We start from the raw sequence: 22,344 nt of genomic DNA, 5'->3' as shown, positions 1-22,344 counted from the left end.
CAAAGCTTCAGGAGACACGGCCACGCACACAGGAGCACCATTTCCAACCCGCCAAAGAGAAGAAACTCTCAGCCTCCTGCCTGAAGCCCGAATACGACGGAGTTATCCCAACATAACGCGACAGAAGCGCTCCCTCCCCAGAGACCTCTAAGGAGCGGGCCGGCTTTCCACATGCGGCTGGACAAGCACCCGGTGGCTCCCGGCAGGATGCCGTGCCCAGCCCCGGGCGGCACCTGACCTCCTGAGGTGGCCGACACCCTCCGTGGGTTTCCCTAGAGCCCAGCCCGGCACAAGGCCGCGAGTGCCTTCGCACCTCTGCCCCCGCCCGACACCGGGACCAGCGGCGGCGGCCCCCGGTACCACCCGGCGGGGCCGCTCCCTCCGGCGGTGCCTCTCAGGGCTCGGGGCGCCCCCGCCCCTGCCGTGCACAGCGCAGCGAGGCCACGGCCCGCCCCTCCCGCGGCGGCAGCCCTGGGCATCGCCGCGACCCCCGGCCTGGGCAGGAGCGGCGCTGAGCGGCGGCCGCCGCCCGGGCCCCCGCCCTGCCCTGCCCTGCCCTGCCCTCACCTCGGCCGTCCCGCCTCCCCCCGCCGAGGAGGTGGCCGCGTCCGCCCCTGCACTGCAGCTGCCGGCACGCCGCCCCCCCACTCCCCGCCGCCCCTCTCGGCAGTTGGTTCGCCCCACCCGGCCCACCTTCTCATTGGTGGCACCGGGCTGTCACTCCGCCGCTGACTCGCCCACCCCCCCGGGCACGCTGGGAACCCGAGTCCCGTGCACGGGACTCGCTCCCTTCGGCTGGAGACGCCGGGTGGGGCGGTAAACTACATCTCCCGCAGTGCCCCGCGCGGAGCCCCGGCGCGGCCCGGCCCGGTGCGGTCCCCGGTCCCGCATCTCTCAGGCCGCCAGCGGGACGGTCTCTCCCTCCCTTTCCTGCCCGTGCCCGCCGCGGCCTGGCCCAGCCCGGCCCAGCTCACCTGGCCCCGCCGCCGCCGGCGCCTCCCGCTGCGGCCGGCGCAGGCAGCGCATACCCCACGCCCTTCAGTGCGGCTCGTCGGGCGCGGTGCCGCCGGCCCGGCGCGCTGCGGCTGCGGCTGTGGGACGGGCCGACCCCGAGCGCATCCTCCCCCTCGGAGCCGCGGCGGGCGGCGGGATTCGCCCACAATGCACCGCGCGCCGCACCGACAGCATCAGCCTGACATCACCCGCGGGCCGTCCCCGCCCGGCCGGGCCCGCCCCGGGCCCGCCCCGCCTCCACCTTCAACCGGCACCGGGCACCGACTGGCGGCACATGCGGCTGGGCACCGCAGCGCACCGTGACTCCGTGTGCTGGGAAGCGCACTGGAGTTGGATTCGGCCTGGGACCGGGAACGGGACCGGAACGGCGCTGCCCCGACCTGGGACCGAGAACGGGGTCGGCATCGGCAGTGCCAAGGCGAACGCGGACCCTGCCAGGACGGGGACTGGTGCTCGTCTCTGCGCTGGTGGCATCCGCGCTGGCATCACCAGCGTGGCCCTGGGCACTGCACTGCCCTGGGACTGGGGCCAGCGCTGGCACAGTCTGCACAGGGCCGTGTGACTGCACTGTTGGGACCAAGGCCAGAGCCAGCACATCTGCCTGAGGCTGGACCTTGCATTGCACAGGCACTGGCAGCATCACCACCGTGAGCCTAGTGCTGCCCTGTGCTGGCAGTGAAGCCAGCCCCAGCAGTGCTGGCCTGCAGGTTTTTATTCCAATCCTCTGGGGCCAGGGCCAACAAGGGACTGGTGCACTACACTGCACTGCAAGTGGCAGTATCACCGCAGCCTGGCCAGGACACTACACTGGGACCAGGATCAGCACCACCAGAACTGTCCTGGACACTGCACAGCTAGGATCAGACCCATTCCCCATCCATTCAGGGTCACATCTTGCCCTGCCAGGGCTGGGAACAAGTCACAGTTGGGTGCAGCACCCAAAAACGTCTAAGACAAGTGAGCCTGTCCCTGTGTGCAGCTGAGCAGAGTGCCTGTCCATGGGCAGTTTCCCTGTTCCCCTACCCTGAGGGGCACAGCTGTGCCCCTGCTCCAGAGAGGTGCCACTCTCCCTGCCTCAGCTCATTGTGAATCACATTGTACTTGAAGCACAGATAAGCACGTGGCTCCTACAGATGTGCTGTGCAATGCTAATGGCTGTGCCTTCTTGTTCCCTCTTCAGATCACCCACATTCCAGGTGGTCCTCACACCTCAGTCCCAAAATTTGGATGGGCACTCTTCTGTGCCTTATACACCTTCACAAAACATACTGCAAGGGACATTGCTGCCAGACCCTCCCAGCAATTCACACAGGTGTCTTCTCCCTGTCCCCATCAGAGTGTCCCCATCAGACCCAACCTGGTGTGGATCCATAGATGGTGGTTCCCATCTGTCTTGTGAGTGGGATGTCACACCAGCTCCCACAGGGCTGCTGTGCTCCCCAGTTCCTTATGGGACATATCTCCTAGACAAGACTCTTACCCCCACCAAAGCAATCCCTTGGGGCCAGGGTGGTGACAGAGGGATTTGGTGTGAAAAGACAGACTCAAGGTACACCAAGGTACAACTCTGGCCACTCCCAGCCACTCAGATTTGGGAGAACAGGGCTACCAGGCCCCAGCAATGTTCCTCCACTGGCTGGAGCCCCCTGACTGAGGACTTGCTCAGTGGAAGCATTCCACAGAGAATTCCAGGGAATCTCTAGCCCTGTAGCAACTCATCCTGCAGGTCCCAGGGGTTAAGGCACCTGCAGTTGCACCTCATGCCAATGTTCCTGTCATTCCAAGTGTGTGATTGAGAGGTGATTGGCAGTTGCCATGTGGACTCTCTGTGCTGCAGGTCAAGACCCCACCACTTGTATTCCCAAGCACTGGTTCATGGTGCTGAGTCAGGGAGGCAAAGGAAGTGGGCAAACCAAAATGAGGTGAGTGAGCTGGTTTTCCCCAAGAGGTCATCTTTACTTCTCAGTATCCTTCAGATCTCCCTTTCACAGTGCTGGTGGAGCACCAAGCACAGACCAAGCAGTAAATTGGACTGAGCAATGGTACCAAGCTGCAGGGAGCTGAAGGGTTTGATGCTGGAGCCTTTAGTCCACCCTCAGGCTGGGCAGCTCCAAGTGCTGCCTAAGAGGAAGCCAGTGTGATATCAAGATTTATCAGTAAGCACAAAGCACATAGCAAACCCAGTGTGGGCTGCTGATGCAGGAGAGGAGCCAAATGGGGAGGGAAGTTCTGTGTTGATGGGTGTCAGCAGCAGCACTGAATCACCTTGGTTTGAAATCCAGCCTTGAACAGAAAACCCTTGATAATGAGATAGCTGATGGCATGGTCCGTATTAAAGCAGTCTAGTTATCTGGATATTTTAAAGTATTGTTTTTCCCCCTTGCCACTCATCTGGCATTTATTCATAAATGGAATTGCAGCAGATCTACATTTTTCACACAGTTTTCACCTTTGTTTCAGGTATGACCAGATGTGAGCAGATCTGACAAAGATTCACATTTCAGATTAGCTCAGGTACTCAGCTCCTTCAAACCTGCTGCAGTTCCCATTGTTTTGGACACAAGGTCCATGCTGATCTGTTAAAGTGGTACCTGAGCAACTGCATTTTAGCTTTATTTCATCTTTGATCTAAACCTCCCTCTAAGGTTGCTCTTCTGCAGATGGAACTGAATGGGCTTAGAAATCTGCTAGAACAGCCACCTGGGAACATGTCCAATTTAATCTGCAGGCAGAAATGTAGCTGAAAATGATCAAAAGATTTTATTAAAATCTGGGTTAATTGTGACTTGGGAGAATTTCTAACACAGACTAGCATGTACTTAGCTCTGTGATGGTGTTTTTGCCTGGCCCTGACTTTCTTTGTGGAGTCAGATATCAACTATGTGCACACCATGTGAGAAGACCATTGGAAAGGACAGTTAGGAGCAGATCAGTGATAACCAAGTAAGAGTCATGGATTCCACTTTAGTATTCTTCTTTTTAGGTCATTAAGGGAAAAACAGGGGGATGAGCAATTGAGAAACATAACACCTCATTGAGTAAGTCTTCTATATATTGACAGGAATCAAAGATGAGGCAAATAAGTAACTGGTGGTAGCAGTCAAGGATAGGAGTAGAAAGATGTGTAATGTTGGGAGGTTTTGGGTTTTTAATTTTATTTTTTTTTCTATAGTTCTGTCTGCAGAAATCTCGGCCCCTACTTGATCCACTGACTGGCATTGCACATCAGTGCCTTCCATGACACCAGCACAGAGCACACCTAATCCGGGCCAAGATCTGCAGCTATTCAGCAGCTGTGCCTTTTACCTGCTAAAATCTCCTGCAGGGCAGTGAGATTGCCTGGCTGGTCTGGGAGGCTGTGCCAGGAGGCTTGGCTGTAACAGGGAATGACTTCTTCTGCCTGTTAGAGAGGCAGAGGAAGTAGGCAAACAAAAATAAGGTGAGGGAGCTGGTTTTCCCCAAGAGGTCATCTTTACTTCTCAGTATCCTTCAGATCTCTCTTTCACAGTGCTGGTGGAGCATTGTGAAAGTGCTCCAAGCACTGTGAAAGAAAGCTTCCATGCCACCAGCCTTTGGAAGCTGCCACACAGAGGTGGCATTTCCAGATCACAGTCACCAGGCTTCTCCACAGCTGGGAATGCCAGCATTCCCGTTGGGACTCCATAATGCCAGAGAGCCCTAAGAATGGGGAGAGGACTCAGTGAATGAAGGAAAAAATTCTGTGATCTTTCATCCAGCACCTGCCTTTCCTGGCACACTCAAAATACTTAAAAATGAGAACTGCTGTAACACCCCTTGGTTTTCAAAAACTCAACAGCCTGATGCCAGCCTTCAATCACTTGTTCAGAAGGTCATAGGTAGAACAAGTAGGCACTGCAAAATCTCAGGGACTCTTTTTCCCCTCTCTTCATCTCTTTTTGAGGCAAGAAAGGAGATTTGTGCTTTTGCTTGGGTTCAGCAACACATCTGAATGGATTTGGGTTGTGTTGCTGCTGGCCATGGTTTTCTCTGAGGAAAAAGGCAGCCAAAATTTGAGAGCAGGGAATGTTTTGGTAAATCATGAGCAAAACAAAACTTGCTGGTAGAAAAGGAAAATCAGCCTTGGTGGAAGAAAACCAGAGAAGGGTTCCCAAATTTCAAGGTCTGCAAATGAAGCAGGTAAGCTTTAAGGCCAAATAATTTAAATTCATGCTTTCTTTTTTTGACAACTCATTTGTTTGTTTCGTGAAAAGGATTCCTGTGAAATCCTGAAAGGGGTAGGACTTGCATATAAGTCATCATTGATAGAAAACTTTTGAGCAATCCTTGGGCAAACCAAGTGAAAGCTAATGTGCTCTCCGTGCCCCTGTCTGGCACCAGGTGGCACACGTGCTGCTGCTTGGAATTAAGGGCTTGGGCGAACCGAAAGTGACAGTCAAAACACAAGGAAGCAATATGGAACTACAGCAGCCATCTGCTAATGCCAACTTTACAAGGAAATTAAAATTGTATTTATTCTTGCTGGTTACCTATAAAACACAGTTAAAAAGTTCAGCAGTGTCAGAAAATCTCACACAAAAAAGTGCCTGGTGATATTTTTAGAACAGAAAACCACTGTTTGTTTCTACCACTGCCAGAAGAAGCTTCATAGCATATAGAGTTATTTCAAGTTTTTAATCTTGAATATGAAATGTTCTTAGCCTACCCAAACCCTGGAAATGAGTAGAGTTGGTGCTCAGGTAGTTTGGTGCTTGCTTAGGATGCCCAGACCATGACACTCTGAGCTTTTAGACTCTGTGCTGGGAGGCTGGACCAAGCTGTCTAAAAGAATTAGTTTCTTCATGACAGAAAAGAGCATGTCTCTGCTATGGACAAGGAATAAGCTCTGTGTTATCTGCTGTAAAACCTTGCTTACTCATTGTACAGGGTTTGCACCAAGAAGCTGGGGTGAAATCTGGTCCCTAGATTAACATAGAGAAAAAAGTGTTGTGATACTAACGCCAGGAATTCCGTATTACAGTAATGATGATATTCACAGGACTGGCAAGCAAAAAGCGGTTGTGTAGCCCACTTAGAGACACCCCATTTTGAGCAGAGGGGACAGGGTGACTTTTGACAGCTGTGTGTATGGTGGTGTACGAGGGCACAATGTGTTTGTCACCTATCCAGGAGCACAAGTACTGTCTGTGCATGAGGACTGTGCCACTGGCCGTGCTCACTTTGTGCTCAGTTGCTTTTTATGCTGAAGTGCCTGGCTGTACCTGGGCACCCACACTGTGGTGAGGATGCGAATAGGGATGCACATCCCTGCAATTGACTTCCCCTCAGAGGAAGGCGCTGGGTCTCTCTCTCCAGATGCAGGCGTGTGTCTCGGGGTGCTCTCAGGGGGCAGGGTGTCCCTGGGCTGTGCAGGGTGCGGCGCTGGCGGAGCCGCCCCGCGGGGCAGCCCCTCCCCGCAGGCGGTGTCTCCCTCGTTCTCTCTCTCGCTCTCTCCCTCTCGCTCTCCCGGTCCGGGCGGGCGCGGCGGGGACAGCGGTGCAGGGCTGTGTCCCCATGGCTCTGGCAGCCGCCCGAGCGCGGGCTCTGCGCGCCCTCAGCCTCCCGCTGAGCCCCCCGGGCCGGCTCCCGGTGGCGGCGCGGAGCTGCTGCAGCCAGGCGGGGATCCCCGGGGCGCTGCCGCCCGGCGGATACCGGGCCTGGCGGGAGCGGGCGGCCCGCGACCCCGCCGGGTTCTGGGCGGACGTGGCGCGGGGGTGGCTGCGCTGGGACAGTCCCTTCCACACGGCCTGCCAGCCCGGCGCTCCCGCTGGTTCCGCCCGCTGGTTCCTCGGCGGCCGCCTCAACGTCTCGGGTAAGGCGTCCCGGCCGCGCATCCCCCGCTGCTGCCGCCGGGCCGGACGGGAGGCGCCCCGCGGGGAGAAGTTTCGCCATCGCTCGTCTTTGGGGGTGAAAACGAGGATTTCGGTTGGGCGGCGCAGGGAGGAAACAAGCCGGGAATTGCGAAATGCTGGAAGCGGGGAGAAAATCCGAAGCCGGAATAACCCCGGCTTAGCCTCTTGCCCGGGCGCTGCCTCGCGGGCGGCCGCCCTTCGGCCTGAGGAGATCGGCCCCAGCTCCGTTGCTGGGATGCCCAGCTCGGGCTCTGCCGGCTCCTGGTGCTGCCCGGCCCCGTGGTGGCTCAGGATGATCCACAGGTGGGGAACGGCGCCAGGTTTTTAAGGCAGAAGCTGCAGGGGTTTTTCTTCTTTTAAACGAGAATATTGGCCTTTTCATCCGATGTAACCACTCAACATGAAACAAGAGTAAAATTTACCGTGTCTGCCCTGACTGCCTTTGAGTTTTGTCCATGCCATATCTGCCTTGAAGGCTCTTGTGTGCTGTGGTAGTGCTTCATCCAGTGGAAGTGAGCCCCAGCCCCACCCAGGGTATCACTCATGATGTCTTTTAACAGGGATGAACATTGCTGACCTTCTTTTCCCATTCCTCGGGGAGAGCACTTGTTCAGTAGTGCAGTAACTGTAACATCTCTGGCCACTTTTTTTTTTTTTTGACAGCCGAAGAGGAAGCCCTCCTCAGATCTTCCAGAGAACATAAGAGAGTGTCTCCTCCCAGGGGATGATGCCCAGCAGTGGGTCCCAAGCTTATGGAGGTGTCTGTACAGCCCTGTGTCCAGCATGCAGCAATCAGGATTTTAGCCAGAATTTTGTTTTCATTAATTCCCATTGAAAGGAAGATCTTGTCTGAGCACAACCTATCAGGGATCTATTTCTTCCTCTGTAGAGTGGGATCAACACTTTCTTCTGGATCCCATGTCAGATCTTTGATATCCAGATATTGCTTGGCCTTTGGTCTGGTGCCTCAGCTGACAGAAAATGCCACTTAGTTTTCTTTGCATACATAAAAGGAAATATTTGAAACAGATGCACAGAATTAAACAGGTTTGCTGTTGCTGTTTTTTTTTCCAAGCATGATGAAGGCAGTACTTTGTCACAGCCAAGTGTCTGTTTTTTCAATTAGGAGACTCTGATGTTGTCCTTTCACCTCTTGATTTGAACACTGGCTGCAGAAACATGGCAACAGTTCAGATTCCTGATCCAGAACATCCTGTGTGCACGTCTCCCAGCACAACTGAACCATGAGCAACTGAGTCATCTGATGCTCTTTGCTTGGGGGCCCTTGCAGTAGGATTCTGGGGACCTGGGAGCTTCAGGGCTTCTGGATTTATTGAACTGTAATTCCTGGCCAGGAGAATAACCTGGCAAACTACTGCATTTACGACCAGGACACATTGTCGGGAGTTTGTCTTACTGAGATGAATTGTTTCTGAGCAGTCAAGGAAGCAAGAAAATGTACGGAGAAACCACTAGGGTGTAGTAGTAAGGGGAAGGTCACAATTCTGTTTTGTAAAATGAGCAAAAGGCTCTTGTAAGCCTGAGATCAGGAAGGAAATAATAGCATTTGGCTCTGGTTCACCTGCCGATTCTTACTGAGCTAAAGCTCCCACTTGGAGCTTTCTTGGAGCTTACAGCCAGGGCTTTCTGCAGCAGAAATTTCCTCTGAAGGCCGGTGTGGCTGCTCAGGAGTAAGAAAAGTTGCCAGGGCAATGAATGCCACTTCACATAATTCACTGTAGTGTGTTACATTATGTGAGGGTGTAGCTGTGAGGAGCTTGGAGGTGGGAGTTGCTACTTGTGGACTGAGACATAGCAATGAACACAGGTAGAGGAAATCTCTAAAATAAAGTATTCCCTACTAGAGCTTTTGTCCTCTTGTATCATATTACGATGGTTTAAGAAATAGCTTTGTCTCTTTTATTTTTATAGTACTGCTGCAGGATTTTGCATTAAAAATAAAAGACTTTAAACAGCTGAAGAATGCTTTTTCAAATTTTTGAGACTAACACTTGGTCTTGTAATGAAATGTGTTGAATTCTGAGGAATTTCTTTCTCTGTGCACCTTTAGGGGCTCATTCCCACCCCCGTGTGGTGGTGTGATGGTGTGATCACACGACAGCCAAAGCTACTACAGCACACAGCTTTTTAAATTTATCTGGAAAAATTAAGTCCTCTCCCATCAGTATTAATATTTCCAATAAATAAGACCTGAAATCCAACAATTTTTAAAAAGGTTTTCTCTGAGTTACACAGCAGTGTCCCTGACATGTTGCCTATTAAAATACAGTAACTGCCTTTGAAAGATTAAAATGCAATAATCAAGTGTTATATAGTCTTGGAGTTAGTACTTAACAAGGATGTTCTCTTTCAAGCAGGTTGCTACTGGACATGCAGGCAGGTTTCTTTTGTGAATTATATAAATTTCTTCAGGTTGGGTGCTCTCCCTACGTCCTCCACTTTAAGTTGCTGAGGGGGAGAGATACACCTTTAAAAGGGAATTTTATACCTTTAAATTTTAGGAGATGGAATACACAGCCTGAGACACGTTAATCTTTCCCACAGATCTGGTAATTTGTAGATGTCAGAACTTTGAGTTTGCCATATGTCCTACAGTTTTAGATATTTTCAGTTAGCTGAGATTCAGCTCTTTGTTATACCCTGGAATAAAAATGTTTCACACGAGCTTTAATTAGAAAATCCAAATAGTGCAGTGCTAAATATGCCAGCTGGAGTAGACTATCCGAGTTCTGTAGTGAAATGCTGCTCTGGGGAGCAAAAACATCAAAAGGGTGTCTTGCCTTTGTGCTGCTGGGAGCAGGGGAAGGATTTGGGCTGGCTTAAGTTTAGCCAGTGGAACAAAGCTGAGCTGAATTAGCCATGGCCTCTCATGGGTATCCATCTCTAAGGCCACTGTGCCAATTAAGTGTAGAATTTGTTGTATAGTTTTGCTAGAGCTGAAAATGCTCTCAGTTCCTCTGTTATACATTAGTGTGTGCCTAGCAACCTGAAAACTGATGTTTCATCTTGCATTTGCTTGCTGTTGCACTTGACCAAGCTAGGTTTACAAAGCACCTTTCGTATGATCAGGCTTTGTTTAAAACCTTGGGTTTTTTTTCAGTAAATTGCTTGGATCAGCACGTCGAAAAGTCTCCGAACAGAGTGGCTTTGATTTGGGAGAGAGATGAACCTGGCACTGCAGTGCATGTGACATACAGGTATGGCACCTTCTCACTATGCCTGACAGTGTGGGGGAACAGGAAATGGGATTTTTTCACCTGTTTCCTTTTTGCTTCCTGGAGATATGCATGGAAAAATTTCTGTGAGTAGCTTCTGGTTTCAGCAGAGCAGCAAATGTCTTGGTGCAAACATCTTGTGTTGGTAGTCAACAGCTTGATACTGACCCCTGGCTGGAGGGGATTTTAAGCTCCCCACGTTTCTCTTTTTCCATCCTCAGTGCATTTTAGAGCAACCTTGAAGCTGCTCTGAGTGACACTGACTTGTAATTGATGCTTTAGATTGCAGGGTTTTTTAGAATATGGCAGGTTTATATTTCTCTTCTCCTTGCTATGTGCCCTCATTTAGGAGAAAGTCCTGCCTTTTACATAATCTCTGTCTCTACTAAGATTTAAGTGTTTCCCAGACTTGTATGTTCCTCAGTGCATGTTTTAGGGAGTCAAATGTTTGAGCTGCTGAATCGCAGGGAGCCAGATATTTGTTCTGATAGATCAGAAAGCAGAAGAGATGAAGAAGGTCCTAGCATTAGACCTTTACAGAGTGTTTTCTGGAACTTGTTTGGATTCTTAGAACTCTTTGGGTCTGAATGGGTTCTGGTGGTCTGATTCATCTCCAAAATTTATTAAAGCTCCTGGAAACATTATTCATTGGAGTGAGGAAAGTGGTCAGCAGGGAGGAGCGGGTGTAAAAATAATTTTGAGAGGTTATTGCTTCATGCAACAGAAATAAACACTATCTGATATAAATCTGTGAAAGGAGTTACATTGGTTTTAATCTTGATATTGTTATTTGGCAGGGTGTTTAGGCCTGTTATGATATAAATATGTTGTAATGTGTTGGGTAGCTTGGCTATGTGCTTTTGTATTTTGCCATTCTGGTGGTAATGGAATCAAAGGTTTATCCAAGAGTCTGTGTATGGTATGTTTTTCTCCTGAATCCATACACTTTTACCTCTTTCTTTATGCCTCAGGCATGAAAACTAGGGGTAGGAAAGAGGTGACAGTTGTGCTCAGATCAACCTGATAAGAGAAGCAGCCCAACAGACAGCACAGCCTCATTCAAGGCAACCTGAACCTCCCCCTTAGGCTGCTATTTGAAATGTAGTGAGCTGCTGCAGACATTCAAACATCTTATCTGCAATCTCTGGAGATAAAGGATAGCCTTTCTGAACAACAACAGAACTGGTTTTTTTTCCTGACCATGCCAAAATGCATTTGGAAGAAAGTATATTTTCAAGCCTGTGGAATTATGATTGCTGTCACATGAAGACAAGTAACCCCTATCTCAAAACTGAACCTTTCTTTGTGCAGCCTTACAGAGATACAGTAACTGGTATCAGAAAGGAGAACACACAAGTGAAAGATATATTGGCAATCTCTATTTTCAAATCTTCTGCCTGTATTTGAGAGCCATGTTTCTGTTTCTGCCTGATACTCTGGGTGAGATGTGACTGCGTTTGAGTTTCTCAAGAGACTTTGGTCCTACCACGTGGTAAAACAGGTCACTTGGTTCTCTGCTTATCTCATTATGGCAGGAATAGCTTTGTTGAAAACAGCAGTACTCTATGACTATTGAGTCTTTTCTGTGGCCTTTGGGCTGCATTTTTACAGGTTTTAAATGGAACAGGATGCTTTTTCCCACAGTGTGTTGGCAGTGGACTTTCCTTTGAGACAGAGCTTAGTTGAAAACCTTTTGCAGTAGTGCCTGATTTGAGCTAGAAATGTTGTGAGGGAAAACATATCAGAGAAGGAAGTGGCTCAGGAGCTGGAATGCTGGTTGAGTAGTGCTTGGTGAGCCTTCTGTAGCACATCAGCCTCAGTGTAAAGAGAGAATGAGAGGGATGCTGGACATGTCTTGGCAGGAGATGTCCCTTTCCTTAGTATCTGTTTGCCCTGCTGATGGCATAGCAGCCTTAGAGTAAGGACTTAGAACTCTAGGAAGCCAAAGACTTTAATTTGGGCACTGCCTTATGGACCAGCTTTGAGTAAGGTTATGGATTCAGCCGGGAGAGAGCTGTCCAGGGCTTATGTGCAACATACTGCAAGGCACCATTTTTTGGCATTATCTACTTTGCAAAGCTTGCTACTGTGAGCTGCTTCTCCTCAGAGATAAGCCCTGGGTGACACAAGGAAATATGCAGCTGCTGGCCTGGGTCCTCTGGCTTCTCCTTTGGGGAGCTGTCAGGGACAAGAAAACAGCTGAGTGCTGGCCTTATTCCCATCGCAGCCTGCAAAGGAAGAAGATGGCTGTGCAGGAAAAGGGCTGGAACAGGCTTTCTCCTCCCTGGGGAAGGGAAAAACCTTCATCAGTGGGATGTCCTCTATGCACTGGCAGGAAACACAGCTGTACTGCAAAGTACTGTCCCAGCTAGCTCATACTTGGCAGTCTCACTTTGCCTCCACTGTGGTCAAAGAGCTAGGCTGGGCCATCAGTCAGCTCACATCCCTGTGCACACTTGTCAACAAGGTGGGTTGTATTTGTGCAGCAGAGTTCAAGTGCTGTGTGCTAGGGGAAGAATCCAAACATCTGCTGGTGGGCAAAGATACCCAGAATCGTAGGTGAAACATTTTGTTTTTTGTAACAAGAGATGATAGCTGCGCTTACAAGCTCAGTTGTGATGATCTTTTTCACTGCTGAGTTTTGTCCTGTCTCTCTAGCTGATGCAACTCAGCCTTTCAGGAAAAAAAATTCACTGGCCATTCTTGTTTTTCCCTCCCTGGGGCTTTAATTTCTATCAAGTAGAAATTTAGCTGAGTTTCAGATTATCTCTGGTTTTGAATGGGAAGGCGAGACTTGGGTTTTTACTGCATTGTATTAACAGGGAATACAGCCCTCTTGGGCATTGGTATCTGCAGTCTGCAAAGTGGGGACAGGTTATGTAAATCAGTTATCAAGAGGCTCTCTGGATCTCCAGAGGCTAAGCCACCAAAAACTCATTGGTAGGGCAGTGGCTTAGCAGCACTGTGGGGCTGTGAGCTGACAGCTGAATTTATTGTCAGAAGGGTCCAACCAGACCAGGTGTGTTTTGTCCTGCCCTGTGGATATTGTCAAGGCTAAGGGCTTTTGAAACCTTGCAGAGGAATTCCCAGTGTATTTCTAAGCCTGGGTTTTCAAAGGTACTGTGCCTTATAAAAGCAGGTGAAGTTGGTGGCCAGAGCTGTTGGGTTGCAGTCTCTGTAAGTTCAACAACAGGAAATGTTGAAAACAGCAGCTAAAGTTATGCCAGCCCTCCCCTGTCTGACATGGAGTTACTTTTCTCTCTGGTGTTCCCTAGTTTAGCATGGTCTCTACAGTTTATCCACCTGTGACCCAGTGGATTTGCAAAATCCCATGGCTGTTGTCAATGGGAGCTATGGGAAGTGGGCAGCAGAATGCATTAGCTAACCTGCTTTTCAAAAGGGTTGCAGGTCTCAAAAGAAGGGTGATCGTTTTTGTACAGAAAATGTTGCTGCCAGAGGGAAAGTTCAAAATGCAAAATACAAAGTAAGGAGAGAGGAAAGGTAAAGGACCAGAAATTAGGGTCCTAGGTAGGTGGGACAGAAGTGATTGGACATCTTAATGAGCAACATGACAGCTATGCCTTTAAAAAACTAATGGATTCCTGAGCTAAAATAGATTAAATTGTATTAGAGATCACAGTGAAGACTGTAGCTGGAAGCCATGATGGTACTTGCCATGGGCAGCAAAACTCTTTTCCACCTTTCCAGAGCTGCCTTTGTAAGTTCAGGTTGGAAGTAAATCTTGCCCAGGCTTTCAGCTTTCCCCACCTAAGACAGCTAATGGATTTTTCACTTCCTCACCTGAAAAAGATTACAAGGGGTCTCCCTTGCCTTGGCTTTGGGATGTCTGCAGGAGGGCTGGGCAATTGTGCTCTAATGCAGTTTGGACATTTGAGCTGAATTTTCACAGTTTCACCCTAACCCAAACTATGGTTCCAGGAAATAAACTGATTGCTGCAAGAAATACCCAACCCAGCTTTTGTGCCATGACAGCAGAGAACATAGAACTTAGCTTGGGCTAAGGCTGTAAACCAGGTATTGTCAAAGCCTGTGTATGGCACTGAATGTATTAAGAAAAAGTCTAGAATAATTTTACAAAAGGTTGCTTCCCAAAGAAGGTCTTGATGCAACTTTTTTTGATGTAAAAGTAACTGACTTTGTTTAGAAAGCTGTACGCTGTGGCAAAAGGTAACATCAGACTTACTGGAAGGCTGTTTCTGCAAAGCATCCTGAAATGCGTCAGAGGAGTGACACATGGTGCTGATGGCTTTTACAGAAGTTGTTCCAGACACTGCACTAAGTGATGGGGTCTGGAAACAAAACTGTATCTAGGGAGGGATCTGGGAGAAATATGGTCTGTTGGTTCTGTTGGAACAGAGATGTACGGACAGGGAGATGAGTGCTGTCTGTTAGATTAAACAGAAGGACTGGCCTGAACAATGACCTGCTGGCTCTGTTGAAGGGCCAGCCTTGTAGGTCTTGTGCTTAGAAGTGATGTGGTGGTAGCTGAGGAGATGAATAGGGAGTGATGAGTCTGGAAGACAACAGGCTCAAAGCCTTAGCTATGGGCAGAATGGAAACACACCTTATATAGAGAGAGACAAGAGTTAATTATTTAATATTAGCCCTTAACACTCTAATCTTACATAATCATACAGAAAGCAATAGGTCCTGTTGCTTACCACTGATCCCACATTTGTCCAGCAGCAGGTCTACATGCCTCTTACTGGTCCTTTGTGTTCATTAATGCCTCTGCCACTTTCCTGACTTGCTTTGTTCTAAATGCACACACTGGATCTACTGCTCTTTCTCCTCTGCAAATGGTCTCCCCTTCTGGGTCCAGCTGGTTGCTGCTTCCCCGTTTCTCTGTTCTGCTCTGACACTTTGCCCACTGGAGCAGTGTTCTGCTGTCCAGTTTGTTCTCTTATTTGCTCTTAGCTCTTACAATTTGCTTTTGCAGAGGATCCTCAGACTGTTGTGCCATGAACTGACTCCACAGTTTCTCATCTGTCAGGAGGGTCTGGCCACTTCCTTTTGCTTGCAGCACATTTCCTTCTCCTGCAGTGGCTCTGCTGAGATCCTCCTGCTGTCTCCCCTGCTTGCACAGAGGGACTCAAGTGCTCCAGGATCCTCTGTGTGCCCCATGGCTTTATTCCTCTCTCTGGTGGTTACTCCTGCTTCCCTCTGCCAAGTGCAGTGCCCTGCTCTGAGTGGCTGCACTGGAAATCCTTGGGAATGCAGGAAGCTGGTGGATGTGCCATGCTAGCAACACACCTCCTGGGCAGCATTCCATGCCATTGTCTCTGTGTCAGGGATGGGGCACTGCTGGGTTTGAGGGTTTCAGTTACTCTTGGCTCTTCCGACCTTGTGTGATGGAGGAACTACAATGCCAAGCTTGGCAGTAGTAGCAGATGGGGAGGGTTATGATGGCTGTGGTTTCCTCCTGCTCAGTTTGTTTAGGTGCAGTGACTCTGCACAGTGCTCATTCCTCCCCAGAATGTGTCTGGGTTGAGGACTGGCAGTGTGTAACATGCTGGCATGTACCAACTGCCTGCCTGTTCGATAAAATGTTTTTGAAGGAGTGAGGGAGTCAAGGGAAGGATTCCTGACACAGTATTTCTGCTATCTCCCTTTCCTGAATTGGAGAGCAAGCCTGACTGCCACAGGAGCCAAAAGACACACCTAATGCTCAGGGATTAGTGGATTTCTTTGTTGGAGTTCTTGGCTTCACCTTTTCCTTGCCTTTGTGTCCATCCTCTCATGTGCTGCAGCTCTGAGGGACCTCCGAGGCCTTTCTATCCCAGCATTTCAGCATACAAAGACAAGGCAAATAGATCCATGGGTAAAGACTGGTCCATACTGTCTATCACCTTATTTACACATGTTCATGAAGCAAATGTTAATTTGGGGTTGATCATAAAAAACAGTAAGAGCATCTGCCATTGTGGTCACCGAGTCCTGAATAAGCAAAAGGAACAAGACGAATAATGGATAATTGCTCAGAAAATACATCTAACAGAGATACTCTGTCATTTCTGTATAGCAGAAAGAGGCTGCAGCTCAGAAAGCACTTGAGTATTTTCCATTGCAGATAAGTAGTTTTCATTTTACTTTCTCACAGCTGTCTCTCTGGGGCTTGTTTCCCTTCATGTGTTCTGCAGTTGAACAGCTTTTGTTTTTCCTCTTTGTTATTTATCTGCATTGAAGATTTTCTTTAATGCAGCACAAGATAAATTCCGGACCAGAAAATGTGTCCTTTTAGGACAAGGCACCAAAACAATGGTTTTGGGTTTGGAATTGATTATTGCTGAAAGTTGTTCCATTCACTAATACAATAAAAGCAAAATAATAAATCTAACTGAGTGTGCACTTCCATGGCCTTGAGGGGCTTAGGAAGAGGTGTTCAATGTTGTGCTTTAGAGTTTAGGCCGATCTTCCACTATAAGGGATTGGGGATAATTCAGTCTGGGGTGCAGCTACTCCATCCCTACTTTCTGCATGCTTGTGGTCACTCTACATGGGCAGCTGTTACCAGCTACTGCCAGAGAGCAGGCGCTGAACACATCTGGCCACCTCTCTGAGTTCAGAAATGGACTATTTACTTGATAGTAAAGACAAGAATAGTAAGACAAGAATAATCTTAGAATAAATAATACGAAGTGCTGTGCCTTGAATTTGAGGCTCATTTTCCTTGTCTTGTCTCTTTGTTTAAGACAAGTTAAGAGGTGGACACTCCAAAAATGGCTAATTCTCAGCCCATAGTTTTGATTAGATATTTCCAAAGCAGAGCACTTCAGCTTTTATTTCCAACTTGCAAGGGTTAAAACAAAAACAAAAAAATATTTATGAACTAGAAACAACTTTTCATTTTATTTGCAGCTTAGCTACAAGTTGAAAATTGGGGTTGTTTTGTAGCTATGGCCAGTTCAGGGAGAAGAGGATACTTAAGACAACGATTCATGCTTTACAGTTTATTAGGGAATGCAACCCCATAAAATTAATTTCTTTGTTAAAAGGTATGGGGGTCCCTGATGGTATAGCTTAGAACCCCTAAGGGTTCACAGATGGATGATGAACATGCTGGAGAATATAAGATGACTCTCTTCTCTGGGCCTTGGTACTTGGAGAGCTTGTGAACCTGAAGGACAATTGTTATTCCTGGCAGACTGCCAGTCCGTTCCTCTGAGCTGATGATTGGCACCAGAAGGAGATCTCTGCTGCCCTTTGTTAGCTCCTCCCTTGGCATGAGACCACTCCTCACCTGGCTCAGTAACCCTTGTTCCCAGAGTCCTTCCACTGAAGGCATAGAGAGCTTTTCAAGTCCATGGCAGCATCTTGGTCCCAGCTACACCTGCTATTGTGTTACCCCTGTGCAGGCATCAGAATAAGGGAATGTGCAAGCCCTTGCCCACAAAGTGCTTTTTCATTCCTTAGAGGAACATTTTTGCTATTGTCACCATGTCATAGCAGAGTCCCATGAAAAGAGACTTTGTTCCTGTTCTTGGTGTTCCTGAGTTTCTCTGTGCAAGAGTGGCAGCAGTACCTGTGTTCTGCAAGGCTGTTTGGATGCAGGTGATCCAGCTTTGATGAGAATCCTGTAAAATCTGTCCCACATACAAGTGCCTCCAGACTTCTCCTTCCTTTCCTTGTGCATGCAAATTTGTTGCTTACCCTTGCAATTTAAAGAGAAGCTCCTGGTTGTGGAGCACTTCCAGCTGTTGCTCAACTTAAACAGTGTGGCGAGTCTTTAGACAACACTTCCATTTCATCTTGTGTTTATCCCACTTGTGTTCCCAGTAGCTTCTGACTGAGCCTCATGGGTAAAAAAGGCATCAGGAGTGGCTGAAATAAACCCTGATTTCTGGTGGCAGTGTGACAGCACCTGGCTTGCTGGCTGCTGTGGCCAAATTACAGCCTGGCAGCTCTGGACAGCGCCTGCGGCTCTCTCCTGTTCTTCTGCAGCAAGTACCACTCTGTCCTTTTTCTTCTCTCTACAATGGCAGGAGAAGCCTGGCTACCAGCATGCCCCAGGCCACCCTTCTTTAAGATGCCCTGTCCTGCTGAGATGAGATGCAGAGGTGATCATGAAGCCTCACTCTGCCCAATTCATCTTTTCTTTGCTCACCCCGAGTAAATCAGGTTGTGCAGTCACATGACAACATTCCTTCTGTGCCACAGGGAACTTCTGGATATGACTTGCCGCCTTGCCAACACCCTGAAGAAATATGGGATCCAGAAAGGGGACAGGGTGGCCATCTATATGTCTGTGTCCCCCTTGTCAGTGGCAGCCATGCTGGCTTGTGCCAGGATTGGTGCTGTTCACACCGTGGTCTTCGCTGGATTCAGCGCCGAATCCTTGGCTGGGAGAATCATGGACTGTGAGTAAATGCAGACTGGGGAACAGATGCCTCTGTTTCAGTGCTCCAAGGCATATCCCAGCCCTGTGTTTTCTTGGCAGAAAGAGTTTTCTTGGTTCATTCTCGCCTAGCAGGACAGTTCACTCTCCCCTGCAGAGTGCAGTGAGGAGCCTTTTCCTGAGTGACACATGCAGCGTCCTCTGGCCTTAGAATACTTAATAAATTGCTTAACATTCAGTGTGCACCAAGTTATTGCCTGACAGCAGTGAAGCTGGAAGGAAAACCAGAGCTTAGGGATAGGGCCTGATTTGTTGTTTTGCAGTATAATTGCAGTGTTTCTTTGATACTCTTGGACAGTACTAATTCTGCATTCTCAATTGGGATCCTGTGATTTATGTACAGTACTGGAAGTGTTGGCAGCCTGCCCCTGCTCTGTGAGCCCTTGTACCAGCAGACAGAGCTGTTCTCAGCCCCGAAGTACTTGTATATTGTGACTAGGTAAAAAGTGATGCTAAAAATAGCAACAGAAGAGGGAAATAGCCAGTGGCTCATGTTCTAGCAGTCACATCAGTTTCTTTGCGGCTAGTGTGAGGGAATAAATCTTACAGAAATTGTCATGTTCTTTTCTTCTTTTTAGTGGAGTTGATCTGCAGAGAGCAAGTACATGTTTTAGTTATCCCTCGCACAGGGGACTGGGAAGAAGCTGTTCTGCATGTCAGCTTTGCAAGACTGGGATAGATGATTTAAACTGCAGAATGACACTTAGGCTGGATGTTTGGAAAGACTTCCTCACATTCATAATAGTCATTGGAGTCGACTGCTGGAGAAAGGGTAGATTAGATGCCATTGGAGTGTTTTGGGAAAGTTGAAGGGGTAGCTGCCAGAAGTGGTTTAGCTGAAGCAGACCCTGCCTTGAGGTAGGGGTGATGGACTGGATAACCTATGGAGGTCCCAGCTACCCTTAATCTCTGTGTATCTCAGATTTTAAAGTGTTTTCATCAGTGACACTGACTGGTTTTGACTGACAACGGTTCTGAGTATTTGTCACATGTGTTGTCCTATACATCACCCCCAAAGTAATGAAAGCTGGGTGTGCATCCTAGCCTGGAAGACAGGCTGGCATGTCTGCTGATTCTTTCTCTTTTAGCTGGATGCAAAGCAGTTATCACATACAACCAGGGAGTCAGGGGAGGCCGAACCACAGAGCTGAAGGCAACTGTGGATGAAGCTGTGAAGAGCTGCCCCAGCATCAAACATGTGTTTGTGGCTCAGAGGACAGATAACAAAGTCCAGATGGGTGACCGTGATATTCCCCTTGACGAGGTATGTTGTTGTTGCATAACTTTTTTTAGGTCTGAGTGTTGGCTAGGATAATATTTCTCTCCATAAGTGCTTTTGGGACCTGAGTTCTGCTCCTTACAACATCTGGATCTTCATCCTCAAATGGACTGCCTGTATTTACAGTCTGCTAGGATTGTGAGTTGAAGCAGCTCAATCTGTCTGGTTTATCTCAGCGTAGGCAGGGGTTATGCTGCTCCATTTCAGAAGGCTTGCAAACAGTGCTAAGATTTAAGGAGTGCTTCCTGAGACCCAGAGGTCATGGTGACCATTGTGGCTGTTGTTATTTTCCCGTGTTCAGGCACTGTGTTATGGATTGCATGTGCACTCAGACTGGACACTGTTGAAAGGCAGTGCAGAAATAATGAAATTCCTAGAGAGGCTTCATCCAGCCATGAAGTGTTGTGATTGTCCCATGGTGGGAGAAAAGTGATGGCTTGGGAATATTTAGGGCCTGTGCTTCCTGGGGAAGAAAACAGCAGTTGTTTTTATGTGTTTAGCTGGCACACATGGGACTCCAGCCTAATGCAGAAGTAGTTTTATCAGTTTGCTGGCAGCAGTAAACAGGAACTACTCATGCTAATAATGCCTGGAAAAAGCTAATCTGCTGGCAAGATAATTGCTCAAGAGTCTCTGTGCTGGTCACATGAGATAGGAATAAGTTAAACAGAGAAGACAGGTTTTACTCAGAAATTGTCTTATTCCTTACATCCACAAAGGATGTTCTGATTATTTTCCTTAGTCTGCAAACATTCTGAGGTGCTCTGGTGATCCAAGAGCTCATCCCATTTTCAGTTTTGGGATCTGAAACAAAACAAGAATTAAGCAGTTAATGATGTTTGACTATCCTTACTGATCTTTACAGCAGTAGTACTTTCCAGCACTTGTGCAATGGCTTACTGCAAAATTTAAGCTCATGTAGTAATAGAGCGTATGAGGATTCCATCTTTATTTCAAAAACTGGCAAGTCAGCCTGAATTGGCAGTGCTGAAATTTCATGAGAAATACCTGAGATGGGCAGCAGTGCTGTAACTCAAAGGCTAAGAATTACATTTTATGAACTCTTCATATTTTATTAAGCTTTGTTTGTCAGACATTTTTAAACAGCTAGGCCTACTGATGGTAATGAATGTTCACTTGTAAATACAATGTATTCTCATAAAAAGGAAGTACTAAGAAATTCCTTCAAGAAGCCACCTAATAACTCCTACAGGAATCATTATTTATCCGGACAGTACAGAGCTCTGGAGGAGTTGTGACCTAGCAGGACATTGCATGCTTCCCTCCTGTGGTTCTAACTGTAGGGATGAGGAGAGATCTCACCCAGCTGGTAAAACAGGGGAGTATGAACAGAGTGACAGAGGCAGAAGAGTAAAGCACTCTTGTTCTAGGTAGAAAAATTAAAATTTGAGGATCAAATGGATAGGACAGTCACCCACTTTTGGGCCAGGGAAAGGAGATGAACACACAGTTTAACTGTAGCAATGCAGTTTTTAGAGGAAAGAGAAGGTCCTAAGCAGTTCCCAGTCAGCCTTGCTGCTGCTGTCAAGTGTTTGCAGTCACATTTTGGATTCCTACCAGCAGCTTGCAAAGGCTTGAAATGTAAGCAGCTATAAATTACCATTTCCCCCCCGAAATATTATTTTATATGGTCAGTTCTTCTTGACTTCTCTGCCCAGCAGAGGTACTGGTGGGAATGTTAAATGCTATGTACCCACAGGAACCTTTCCAGCAGGTGAGCCCATATAGGCTATGATATATCCACGGACATTTGTGAGGGGCAACAGCAATGGTGGCTCTTGCCTCTGAATAATGTTGCAATGCTTACAAGAGGGAGTGATGGTTGGCTCCATGTAATGAAAGTCTGTCATTACCACCTTTTCTTTCTTAGGAGATGACCAAGGCAGATTCCATCTGTGCTCCGGAGAGCATGGACAGTGAAGACATGCTCTTCATGCTGTACACCTCGGGCAGCACTGGGAAACCCAAAGGAATCGTTCACACCCAGGCTGGATACCTGCTGTATGCTGCTCTCACGCACAAGGTAACTCAGCTGTCTCCTCTGGGACAGGTTCCCTTACCTTCCAGCAGTGCCAGCAAGAGAGACCTGGGTCAGGGAGGAATGCTGGATTCTCTGCTTGCTGCCCAGGTGGCTTATTGGTTGTAAACAAGCTGGAAAACATCTGAACTGTGTAATTATTCTTCAGGATTTGTTCTGAGGAATATTATACTATGCAAACCTGTACCTAGATTTATGAAAGCAAGGAAATGGCCATGCTGTTCTTTCATTTAAAATATGCCAATGTTGGCTGCCCAAAACTTGCAGCTGAGGAGATTTTGGAAAGTATCTTACTGACATTGGCAATGTGGATATTACTGTAGTATTTTGCTTTGGGCTGCCTGTCTTACTTATTTCAGAGAGGATCTGAACTCTTAAAACAGTATCTTCACACAGTACTTGTTGTCTGTGGAACAAAAATTGTATTTCTCCTCTTGTGGTTGCATCTCTGTTCTGCTTTTCTGGGTGAT

At 48.2% G+C, this 22,344-nt stretch overlaps 2 protein-coding genes across 5 annotated transcripts in view; one reads left to right on the top strand and one right to left on the bottom strand.

Annotated features, from left to right (window-relative positions):
• Positions 1-1,059, bottom strand: part of TTBK1 (tau tubulin kinase 1) — a 103,283-nt gene extending 102,224 nt beyond the window's left edge. Inside the window, exon 1 of one of the 3 annotated variants that reach the window (XM_086871672.1) lies at positions 975-1,059. Coding sequence is in view for 1 of the 3 variants with exons in the window: in XM_086871697.1 (XP_086727823.1) it covers positions 574-701 (128 nt within the window). In the remaining 2 variants the exon portion in view is untranslated. Of the gene's footprint in view, positions 1-567; positions 702-974 lie in introns of those variants that run through there. The other 2 variants (XM_086871697.1, XM_086871681.1) reach the window with 2 other exon arrangements.
• A 5,444-nt stretch (positions 1,060-6,503) lies between these two features.
• Positions 6,504-22,344, top strand: part of ACSS1 (acyl-CoA synthetase short chain family member 1) — a 32,562-nt gene continuing 16,721 nt past the window's right edge. The window contains exons 1-5 of one of the 2 annotated variants that reach the window (XM_086871641.1): positions 6,504-6,844; positions 10,006-10,102; positions 18,260-18,498; positions 19,625-19,800; positions 21,707-21,859. In XM_086871641.1, coding sequence (XP_086727767.1) covers positions 6,547-6,844; positions 10,006-10,102; positions 18,260-18,498; positions 19,625-19,800; positions 21,707-21,859 — 963 coding nt within the window. In that variant the 5' untranslated portion in view covers positions 6,504-6,546. The remainder of the gene's footprint in view (positions 6,845-10,005; positions 10,103-18,259; positions 18,499-19,624; positions 19,801-21,706; positions 21,860-22,344) is intronic. The other variant, XM_086871632.1, reaches the window with a different exon arrangement.

The sequence above is a fragment of the Cyanistes caeruleus genome, chromosome 2 (genome assembly GCF_971803275.1).
Source record: "Cyanistes caeruleus chromosome 2, bCyaCae1.hap1.1, whole genome shotgun sequence".
Classification (NCBI taxonomy): domain Eukaryota; kingdom Metazoa; phylum Chordata; class Aves; order Passeriformes; family Paridae; genus Cyanistes; species Cyanistes caeruleus.
The sequence above is the reverse complement of the archived record's forward strand: the minus strand, read 5'-3'. Positions and strand labels throughout refer to the sequence as shown.